Source organism: Camelus bactrianus, chromosome 3 (assembly GCF_048773025.1).
Source record: "Camelus bactrianus isolate YW-2024 breed Bactrian camel chromosome 3, ASM4877302v1, whole genome shotgun sequence".
NCBI classification, from domain to species: Eukaryota; Metazoa; Chordata; class Mammalia; order Artiodactyla; family Camelidae; genus Camelus; species Camelus bactrianus.
In genome coordinates this window covers 51,622,692-51,635,141 of record NC_133541.1, presented here as the reverse complement: position 1 = coordinate 51,635,141, position 12,450 = coordinate 51,622,692, and the positions used below count along the sequence as shown (strand labels likewise).

Sequence of the window (12,450 nt, the reverse complement as noted above, 5' to 3'; positions counted from 1 at the left end):
GAGCATTGCTGAAGATTTCTAAGCTTCATTAGCTATGCATAACTCTGCCTCTAACTGAGAAAATACTGCATGCCTCGCAGTATTCTAAGTCTATTCTTGTTTAAACAACTAAGAGGTGGAGTTTGACAAAGAGAGAGGATAAGTAACTTGACTACAATCACACAGTTAACTAGCCTTCTGAGAGGCAGTAATTGGAAGTGAGGTAGGGTTAAGTTATGCCAGTCTAACAATTCGTATTATAGGCAATGGAGAGTTGTTCCTGTAAGTTTTGGAGCTGGAGGCTCTGTGAGGTTAATATGTAAGATAAGTAAGGAAAATATGCCTAATAAATAAGATTATGTAAGTTTTGAAATTAAAAAGCAGATGATACCAAAAGTAAGATTTTAAAGCCTTCTCAGGAATCTAGGAACCTGATAATTTGATTGGATTACTTGAAAATAGAGAGGAGGAGTCATATTTAAGGGTTTAATATGAAGAAAAGACAAATAGGAGTTGGTGATGGGCTATAAAGATTAAGAAGAAACAGTCAGGTGTTTAGCATCTCCTATGAATATAGTAGGTATATTCACGATTTTATCCAGCCATTCAAATGACAGAGCAAAGAAACTGAAGTTAGAAAAAGTTAAATAACTTTTCAAAACTCCTCACAGGAATAGTTAAGTAGTTGAGTCTCTCTGATAATGTATCTATTCCCCTGTCCATACCCTGAGCCAGGAACCCAGAGCCAGGTTTGAGTCTGAGTGACTGGAAGTGGCAGTATAGCCAAGGAAATAGGAATAGAGGGAGGAAGTGCACCTTATAGGGGAAGGTAAATTCAGTTTTGTATAGTAACCATTATCATTTCCAGTTGATGTCTTAAGTGGTGGCAAACCACAGGGAGTTAAAAATAAGGAAATAATGATTAGAAAGCCCTTAGGAAAGAATGAATTAAATTACCAGCACAGATAAGCTCTCAGGGAGGGGTTGTAATGATGGAATTTAGAAGATTGAAGAGCTGAACCATCTCAAACTTGTTGAATTAGGCAATAGGAAAGTAAAGATTTCTCTAAGCCAATTCAGTATATTTTTAGCAATCCATTTAGATTTATTTTTTGTCAGATTGTTTTTGGAATTGTGTGTGCTTAAAACCCAGAGCATAAAAATATGCAATAACAAGAATTCCCGTAGAGGTTACATTTCTGCCTTTGCAAGTTTATTGATTGTAATCTAAACTGTGCAGCAGCCAAGCTTGAGCAACACAGAAACCTTTTATAGGTACTAGGAAAAGATAATCCAAGATTGGGTATTTTTGGTGGGGTTGTGGGGGATAACCAAGGATGGTTTTGAAAACCAGTTTTATGTTTGTATTACTACTTGAGTTCGAAAAATAGATCTTCAGAGAAACTTGGAAAATGAATTAACTTTTAAATACATAATACTGAGTTCTGTGGAGTTAAAAATAAGGTTGATGAAGACTTATTAAAGATTAACGATCTACTATTTTTACTTTAACGTAGTTATAAGCATCATAAATTTTCATGTAGGAATAACTTAACACCAAAAAGAGTTTGGACCATGATTGGCTTTGTACTCTTGTTGATTAAGAAGACTTCATGTAGTACTTGGTGTAGGAGAATGAGAGACTGTTATTACCAAACGTACTTTCCTATTGAATATGTTAATTATGGCAAGGACCCAAACAATTTAAGAATGAGGAAGATAGTGAGGAGGGGAGGATGAAAGCATACAGAAAACAGAGCAAAATTTTTACCTGAAATGTGCTTCAGTTTTATTCCTCAAATGTTAAAAGAAAATGTATATTTTATTTACTTTCTATTTTATTTACAGTTTTGTAAAAATTACTGAAAATCATATACAATCTAGAAAATCCTAACTTTTCACTATTTTTTTTTTGTTTACTGTTTATAGTAAAGTTAGAACTTTTCACGTTTTGTTTTAAAATTAGGTTGACTGCTATTTCAGAAAGTTTGCATTTCTAAAATACTGACTTATTTTTTCCGTTCACCTCTCTCCTTCTCCCTCAGTGGACAAACTACATTCATGGGTGGCAGGATCGTTGGGTAGTTTTGAAAAATAACACTCTGAGTTACTACAAATCTGAAGATGAGACAGAGTATGGCTGCAGAGGATCTATCTGTCTTAGCAAGGCTGTCATCACAGTAAGTACTCGTTCTCCTTCATTCAACTAATATGCACCAGAAACCTATTCTGGGTGCTTGGGATATGTCTACGAACAGAATAGATTAAGATCCTTTTCCTGTGGAGCATACAGTCTAATACTTTTTTTCCATAAAGTTATTTTAGAGAGTAGTACAACATACTATTATTTTATATAGACATGTAGTATTTATCTAGTTGGTTACAGCACGCCCTTAAACAAGGGCTTCAGAAAAAAAAGATATTAGATGACTTCATATCTGATGAAACTGGTACAGTTTCTTGGTGAGTTATTGAAAAAGTTAAAGCAGGAAAATAAAAAAGATACATATCTTAATATTTTAAAATTTTGACCTAAAATATATAAATCTAAATTAATTTGCCACCTTTTTGATGTAGCGCTATCAGTATCTCTTTGAACGTGGAATTGAGAGATATTCTTTTGTAAATTAGCATATTCATAATTCCTAATTTGCAGTTTCCAATTTTGATTCTCTGAAGTGGAATAAAAGCTTAAAGATACTTTTGAAAAGCTCTAAATATAAGTTCCTCTTTTGAGCTTTTAATGTTTTTCCCTAATATTTTACAGATGTCTCACCTTTATTTAATTTAATACCTTTTAAAAGAATGACTCACTTTTATTGAGTCATTCTACTTATCTGGCATTCAACTTAGTTTACATAGAAACAACTCTCTTTGCACTTGTATTCCCTAGACTTACAAAATGTTTAATTAAGTTATGTAAGGACTATAGCAAGTAAACTGGCATAAACACGTTTGGGAACAACCAGCTGACTTGTTAAATGGGTGACTCAACTAGTGGGACAGAAGTGCTTGAATATACTAAAAACTAGCATACTAGTTGAGAGTGGTCAGCATATCATGGCATATTTAATAAATGGTGAAAAAAAAAGTGTTGATTAAGGCAGGTTAGTTAAATGGAGGTCAGTTAAGGGAGCTATTGTAGTTAAAAGTCTAAAATGAGTATGTTAAAATAATCATAGATTTTACTGATGTTCAAAGAGAATTCATGTTATGATAGAACGTATATTGTTTATAAAAATAAATGGTATATTTTGGATCTATGTTGATGTCTAAATGTGACTTACATATGTTTGTGTTACACATTTGAGGAAATCCATCATTTTCATACATTCTGCCCCTCTTATATGTTCAGAGTTTGAAAACAAAAGCTTAGTTGAATATTGACTTGGAAAAACTTATATAGGAATTGTTTGAAATTTTAAGAATGAAACTACTACTCTCCATTCTTAGGGACAATTTTAAAGAAATAGTTTGAACATAAAGACTTTATTTTGACTGGTATGTGGTATGTAATAATGTAATTTTAAAAATTATATTTAATATTTAGTATTTGGGGTTTTATTTCTCTTGAGATAGATTTATGCTAGAAGAAAAAGTTGTGAATAGAAATATACTTTATAATCTTAAAGTGTTTTTCCTTGGTTCATCTCCTTCCTAATTTTGCATAATGTTAGATGCTTGCTAGTTACAATGCTTGTTTGACTCTTTGAAAATAGCATATTGATTGGTAATGTGAAAATGGAGAGGAATGAAATTTTGTATCTTCATTGTTTCCTAAGTAGTAATATTCTTAGAGTACCATGCTAGTTTCTGTGGAGTTATAGTTATCTTGTCTTAAATTATAGACTGCGGTACTAGTGCATGGCTTACTTGGGGAAAAGAAGAAAATTTTTAATAAATACTAAAATTGCATATGCTTGTGAAAAAGCAATGTATTAGTTCTTTGTAGATTTTTTGTTGTTAGATCTTTATTTGCATACAGAACTTCCATTGTGGTTCATAATCAAAGAAATGAATAGGAAAGTGTAACAATTTGAAGCTTTGAAAGGACCTAGTGGAAGTATTTACTGGGCTATGTGGTGGTAGATAAGGTCAAAAAATACAAATGAAGCAGCAGAATCTGAATGGTAGTTAGTCTTTGCTACAGTGAAACAGGTGTTAGGGGGAAACCCAAGCGTTTATATTCCTTAACTCCTTCAAGTTTGTTCCTATTCTGTGGGTTCACAGGTTCACTGTTAACATATTTCAAGGAAATTACAAAATATAGGTGAATTTAGTGAACTTCTCAGAATGAAGTTTACAGAGTATGTATTTGAGTTAAATTTTCAAAATGTAATAACCTCTATTAAATAGATATCCTTTGTCTTAAATATGGGCTATTATATGTAGCATTTCATCTCTGAAGAGAGAGTAAACTTGAATTTGTGCACAGGGCATCCTTATGAAATTGGTAGCATTCGTGTTTGAGGAAATCTGGACTTGAAGAATTGTGACTTTACTGTAACCATTCATTAACATATATATTATTTGTTGGTGAACCTAATATCTGAGCCTACCATTTCCAATAGAACCTAATTTATTGTTAAATTCACTCTTATTTTAGCTTAACAATTAAGTCATTTTTAATTTATTCAAATCATGTTTAGCTCTGTGATAATACATTGAATGAAATAGTTTCAAGAAACAAAGTATTTCCTGGGAGAATTTGTTACCTGGAAATAATTCTTAATGTGAAGGGATTGGGAGTAAGTTAATAAGAAAAACAGTACTCTGTCACTTTGTGAAAAATGATCTTTCTGTATGTCAAATAAATGTTTGTAGGTAGAAAGTTGAATATCTGAATTTTTATTATGGTTTAATAGTTACTTGCTGAAGGTCCAGTCCCTGCTACAATACAGTAGATGTTCAGTACATGTTAATTGTATTTCATCAGTCAAAAACAATGTTTATGGAGTATTTAAACTATTATTTATTTTTTAAATTCTGTGTTTAAATAAAATACCCATAGTAAAAAAATATAATCCATGCCATGAGAAAGTTTAAAAATACTTCTCTTTATTCTTAGTCTTACACTCAGGAAATAACCAAAGTTAAATTTTTGGTCTGTCATTGCAGACAGTATGTATACCTATATACTCATTTATTTGTTTAAATCCTTCATTTTCATTTAGACAAATAGTATCATACTAAACCTATCATTCTATACTTTGTTTTCTTTTAATATGTCTTGGACATTTACTGCATTTTGCTGAATTATGTGGTTGTACCATATCTTGTATCTGCCTCTTCCCTGTTCTTGGACATTTAGTTCCTATTTAAATTTGTTGTACAACACTTTTGAAACAAACATATGTAGTATTTTAAAATTTGTTCATAGTTATTGTCAAATGCCCTTTCAAAACTACTGCTTTTCATTCCTACCAATAGTGCATGAATGTCTCTGTTTCCCCATACCCTCAAGTACTGAGGAAGTCAGATTTTGGCAAATGTTAAAATATTTGTCAAACTGCTAGATAAAAATGGTGTCTCATTATTTTCAGTTGTGTTTTTTATTCAAGAGGTTGAGTAACTTCATATGTTTATAAACTCATTTTTATTTTCTTCCTCCTCTTATCATTTGTTCATCTCTTTCTCATTTATTGATTTGTAGAAGCTCTTTATATCATAATGTTTGGCCACTTGTCATATTTATTGCAGATGTTTCCTCCCTAGGTTGTCAGTTGTCTATTTCTTTTCTTGTTTTATAATCTTTTTCAACCTTACAGAAATTAAGAAATTTTATATACTCTTATTGACCTTTTCCTTTATGGCTTCTGTATTTAGTTATGTTTAGGTATGTATTCCCCCCTCAAAGACTATAACTCTGTATAACTGTAGTTATATTTTTGCTACAATTTTTTCATCTACATCTGAGTTTTGATTCCTATGGGAGTTATTTTAGTGTAAGGAGGGATGTGTGAATTTAGCTTTTTATTTTTTTCCAAATGACTAACCCTGTAGTCTAATACTATTAATTGAAAAGTTCACCTATTCTCCACTGGTTTGAAATGTCATCTTTATTACATGTTACATTCCAATGTGTATTTGAGATTGTTTCTGGACTCTGTTCTGTTAAGTTGGCCTGTCTCTTCTTTCTTTTTGTACTATATTTAAAATTATATTGCTAATATTTCATCAACCAATTCTTTAAACTGCTTATGATCCTTTTGTGAAAATAAAAGAAGTGATTTGTTTGTAGTTACTGAGATTAGAAGATGTTACAGGAATTAGGTAGGTAGAGATTTTGGAAATAGTAAAGTTTATAGTCCCAAGTCTCACCTTAAGTATCTGACTTTGTATAGCTAGTATCTTACAGAACTTCTTTAGTTACCAAGCAAATGGGATTCCTATTATTATTATTATAGGTTGGTTATAGAGAAATTTATTCATCAGTTTCATGTTTTAGTAGTTTTAGAAGGTTTTGTTTTGTATTTCTCTAATAATTAATGATATTGAGAATCTTTTCATGTGCCTGTTGGCCATCTGTATGTCTTCTTTGGAGAAATGTCTGTCTAGATCTTCTGCCCATTTTTTGATTGGGTTGTTTGTTTTTTTGTTATTGAGTTGTATGAGCTGTTTGTATATTCTGGAAATTAAGTCAGTCACATCCTTTGCAAATATTTTCTCCCAGTCTCCCAGTCCGTAGGTTGTCTTTTTGTTTTGTTAATGGTTTCCTTTGCTGTACAAAAGCTTTTAAGTTTGATTAGGTTCTATTTGTTTATTTTTGCTTTCAATTCTATCAGTCTGGGAAATGGATCCAACAAAATGTAGCTGCAACTTAACATCAAAGAGTGTTCTGCCTATGTTTTCCTCTAGAAGTTTTAGAGTATCTGGTCTTACATTTAGGTGTTTAATCCATTTTGAGTTTATTTTTGTATATGGTGTTAGAGAATGTTCTAATTTCATGTACATCCAGCTAGCCAACTTTCCCAGCATCACTTGCTGAAGAGATTGTCTTTTTCTCCATTGTGTATTCTTGCCTCCTTTGTTGTAGGTTAATTTACCATAAGTCGACGGGTTTATTTCTGGGCTGTCTGTCCTGTTCCATTGATCTGTGTGTCTGATTTTGTGCCAGTATCATATTGTTTTGATTACTTTAGCTTTGTAGTATAGTCAGACATCAGGGAGTGTGATTCCTTCAGCTCCATTCTTCTTTCTTAAGATTGTTTTGACTGTTCTGGGTCTTTAGTGATTCCATAAAATTTTTAATGTTTTTTGTTCCAATTCTGTGGAAAATGCCATTGGTAGTTGATAGGGATTGCGTTGAATCTGTAGATTGCCTTGGGTAGTATGGTCATTTTAAAAATATTGATTCTTCCAGTGCGAGAACACAGTGTATCTTTCCATCTGTTTGTGTGATCTTCAGTTTGTTTCATCAGCATCTTAGAGTTTTTGGAGTACAAGTCTTTTGCCTCCTTTGGTAGGTTTATTCCTAGGTATTTTATTCTTTTTGATACAATGGTAAAAGGGATTGTTTTCTTAATTTCTCTTTGTGATATTTCATTGTTACTGTATAGAAATGCAGCAGATTTCTGTGTATTTTGTATCCTGCAACTTTACTGAACTTGTTGACCAATGTCTTAAACAACAAATTTATTATCTCACAGCTCTGGAGGCTTAAAGTCTGGATCAAGATGATGTCAGGGTTGCTTCCTTCTGTTGCTTATGATGGTATGCTAGTAATTTTTGGCATCACTTGGCTTATATATGCATCATCCCGATCTCTGCATTCATGTTTACATGGCGTTCTCCCTGTGCATGTGACTGTGTCCTGATTTTCTCTTTATAAGGAAACCAGTCATATCACACTATTCCAGTGTGACCTCATCCTAACTAATTATATCTCCAATTACCCTATTTCCAAATAAATTCAAATTCTGAAGTACTTGCAGTTAGGGCTTCAACATCTAAATTTGAGGGCATGTAGTTTAACTCATAACAAAAAGTATCAGAGTTAGGACTAGAACTCAAGTCTCCCAATTCCCACCTGATGTTATTTTATCACATGTCATTGAGCATAGGAAAAATACATATATAGTACATTTTATTTTATGTTAGACTTACAGGAACATGACTGTTAAATACTTACAAATTATAACTCTTTAAAATTTGTGATTTACTATTACTGTCTTCTGTTAAATCTTTGTAATAAATATGGTCCATGTTTTAGCATTCAAGTTTCCTTAAAGCAAGAAATACACAAAATTTCTAAATTTGTGTGCTTAAAATAGCAAGAGGCTTGTTTTCTTAGTTTTTCTGGAGGCCTTTTAAGCTTCACAGACACCAATTTTTATGTAGTATTTTTTTTTAATTGACACAGCTGATTTACAACATTAGTTTCAGGTGTACAGCAGAGTTTTACAGCTTACATTCCATTAAAAATTATTATAAGATAATGGCTATAATTCCCTGTACTGTACATATTTAGTGTTTTTTATTTATCATCTTTTTATCTTTTAAAAAATATTTTTATTGAAATATAGTCAGTTTACAATGTATCAATTTCTGGTGTACAGCGTAATGCTTCAGTCATACATGAACATACATATATTCGTTTTCATATTCTTTTTCACCACGAGTTACTACAAGATATTGAATATAGTTCCCTGTGCTATATAGTATGAACTTGTTGTTTATCTATTTTATATATAGTAGTTAGTATGTGCAAATCTCAAACTCCCAATTTATCCCTTTCCCTGCCCCGTAATCTTAAGTTTGTTTTCTATGTCTGTAAATCTGTTTTGTAAATAAGTTTTTTTAAGATTCCACATATAAGTGATATCATATGGTGTTTTTCTGTCTCTTTGTGGCTTACTTCACTTAGAATGACAATCTCCAGGTCCATCCATGTTGCTGCAAATGGCATTATTTTATTCTTTTTTATGGCTGAGTGGTATTCCATTGTATACATACACCACAACTTCTTCATCCAGTCATCTGTGTTGATGGACTTTTAGGTTGTTTCCATGACCTGGCTATTGTAAATACTGCTGCTTTGAATATTGGGGTGCATGTATCTTTTTGAATTAAGGTTCCCTCTGGATATATGCCCAGGAGTGGGATTGCTGGATCAAATAGCAAGTCTGTTTTTAGTCTTTTGAGGAATCTCTATACTGCTTTCCATAATGGCCGCACCAAACTACGTTACCACCAACAGTCTAGGAGGGTTCCCTTTTCTCCACGTTCTCTCCAGCATTTATTGTTCATGGTCTTTTGAATGGTGGTCATTCTGACAAGTGTGAGGTGATACCTCATTGTAGTTTTGATTTGCATTTCTCTAATAGTGATATTGAGCATTTCGTGTGCCTATTAGTCATTTGTATGTCTCCATTGGAGAATTGCTTGTTTAGGTCTTCTGCCCATTTTTGGATTGGGTTTTTTGTTTTTTTATTATTTAGTTGTATAAGCTGTTTATATATTCTGGAAATTAAACCCTTGTCAGTCTTATCTTTTGCAGGTATTTTCTCCCATTTTGTAGGCTGTCTTTTTGTTTTGCTTCTGGTTTCCTTTGCTGTGCAAAAGCTTTTAAGTTTAATTAGGGCCCATTTGTTTATTTTTGCTTTTATTTCTATTGCCTCAGTAGATTGCCCTGGGAGAATATTGCTAAGATTTATATCAGATAAAGTTTTGCCTATGTTTTCTTCTAAGAGGTTTATAATGTCTTGTCTTATGTTTAAGTCTTTAAGCTATTTTGAGTTTATTTTTGTGTATGGTGTGAGGGAGTATTCTAACTTCATTGATTTGTATGCAACTGTCCAGTTATCACAACACCATTTAGCATTTTATCTTAATTTCCAAAGTGCTTAAAATATCATCATTGGGCTCTGAAGTCAAACCTGGATTTAGATCTTGGCTCTGCTTCTTATGGCTAAAGGTACCTTTGAGTAGATGACTAAATTTCTCTGAGCTTCACTTTCTTAACTGGTTAAAGATGGGAGTACAAGATTTAAGGGTGAAATGATTTTGTGTATTAAGTGAAATAACATAAAAGCACTTATACTTTTGTTCTTGGCAACATAGTTGGCACTCAGATATAAGTTTATTTTGTGAAATGTTTGTTTTAGAAATCGTGCAGTTTTAAAAGAAGAGAGGAGAAGCTGGCAAAGCCTTTTATTAAAGCTGGACAAAGATGCAAGTGGCTTTTTAAAGGCAGGATATATGACATGTCATATTTGAACAAATTCTCATGCATTTCTTGCAAGCAATATCCTTCTACCAAATGGTTGTTTCACAACTTTAAAAAATTTGTGTGTGTGTACATATATATATATTTAATATATAAACAGTTAACTCTTTATATGCTTTCTGCATGCTCCTGTTTTTCCTTGTTCCACTATTGTTTTTATTTAACTTTTTAAAAGTCAGATGAACTTTTTATTTAACTTTTTAAAAGTCAGATTTATTTAGGTATAATTTACACTCAGTAAAATTCACCCCTTTTAAGTGTACGGTTATAATTTTCATAGATGTATGTGGTCATGTGATCACTACCTCAGAATATGGACAATTTTCAACACCCTAAAAAGTTCTCTCCTGCGCCTTTGTTACTGCCCCATCCCTAGTCTCTGGCAACCACAGTTCTTATAGTTTTACCTTTTCTAAAATGTTGTGTAAATGGAATCATACAGTATGCAGCTCTTGCTGTCTGGCGTTTCATTTAGTGCAAAGCTTTTGAGAGTCATCCATGTTGTTGCATGTATTCCTAAGTTACTCCTTTTTATTACTGAGTACTGTTCCCCAGTATAGATGTATCAAAGTTTGTTTATCTATTCACCAGTTGACAGATTTATATTTCCAGTTTTGGGCTACCATATGTTTGTTTATTTTTGGAGGAGGTACTGGGGGTTGAACCCAGGACCTTGTGCATGCTAAGCATGCCCTCTACACTTGGGCTATATCCTCTGGGCTACCATATGTAAGGCTGCTAAACAGGTCTTTGTGTAAAGATCATGTTTTATTTCTCTTGGATAGGTACCTAGGAATGAAATTGCTGGGTCATATTGTAAGTGTATGTTTAACTTTATGAGAAACTGCCAAACTATTTTCCAAAGTGGCAGTACCAGTTTGTACTTCTCCCAACAATGTAAGAGAATTTCAGTTGCTCAGCATTTTTGTCAATACTTGTTTTTTTTTTGTTTTTTATCTTAATTATTCTAGTAGATGTATAGTGATATCTCACGTGGTTTCAATTTGCATTTTCCTAATGACAGATGATGTTATACATCTTTTTACCTGCTTGTTATTTATATCTCTTTGGTGATGTGTCTGTTCAAATCTTTTTTCTGTTTGTCTTTTTTTCTTTTTTTTATTGAAGTGCAGTTACAATGTCATTTTCTGGTGTACAGCACAATGTCTCAGTCATGAATATACATGCATATATTCGTTTTCATATTCTTTTTGATTAATATTATTAGAAGGTATTGAATATAGTTCCTGTGCTATACAGAAGAAATTCGGGTTTTTTTTTTTAAATCTATTTTTGTATATAGTGGCTAACATTTTCAAATCTGGAACTCCCAAATTTATCCCTTCCTAACCCTGTTTGTCTTCTTAATATTGTTGAGTTATAGAGGGTCTTTGTATACTCGATGTCATAATTTTAGATGTATATTTGGCAAATATTTTCTACCAGCTTAACAGATTGATTTTTGTTACTATCATTAGAAAATAAATTCTATTTAAAACTTCTTTGAATGTATATTTTGCTGACTTTTTGCTCTGAATTCTTGGGAATCTTTGAAGCTTATTTATTTCTTAGAATACTTTGCAAAGTTACCAGCAGTACTATTAGTTTTTTTCCTAGGTTATACAGAGGCAAAATTTCTTAAAATTAAAAAAATTTTTTTCTTTTTTCTGCCATTTAATTAAAGCAACAAAACTTTAGATTTAAAATTACAAGCTGACAACTCAACATGTAATGAATTCACCAGGGAAGCTGGTATTACTGTTGAGTTTCTTCCTTGGAGTAAGTGCTATATAGGCTTGATCTCTGTCCTTTCTTCATTTAAGGAAGGAAACCATGGCTGACAAAGAGAATGAGATACTCTCTTAAGTCCCCATGTTAGAGAATACATATTATCCAACAATTACTGCTTTTAAAAATATACTTTCCTCCCCAGTACCTCCTCTAAAAAATAAACAGTCAAACAAGCAAACCAGCGAACCAACCAACCAACCTAATTATCCCCCCAAAAAGAAAAAATAATAAAAATTTTCTTAAATTTCAAATTTATATAAATAAGTAAGTAAATAAATACACACACACACACACACATACACTTTCCCACTAGTGAGGATTTATTACTTAAAAAAGAGAAAGAGTATTTAAAAAATTGATTATAAGGAACCAAGAGACCAAGAAGTCATGACCAGTTGAAGCTCATCCAGAAATTAAGGTGGTCTCTAAAGTAATATCTCTAAAGTAATAAT

General features: G+C 32.2%; 1 protein-coding gene across 4 annotated transcripts in view; it reads left to right on the top strand.

Moving 5' to 3' along the window:
- Positions 1–12,450, top strand: part of CERT1 (ceramide transporter 1) — a 119,800-nt gene that overhangs the window by 3,561 nt on the left and 103,789 nt on the right. For all 4 annotated transcript variants that reach the window (XM_074359970.1, XM_074359966.1, XM_074359959.1 and 1 more), the window contains one exon: positions 2,025–2,159. In XM_074359970.1, the coding sequence (XP_074216071.1) occupies positions 2,025–2,159 (135 nt within the window). The remainder of the gene's footprint in view (positions 1–2,024; positions 2,160–12,450) is intronic.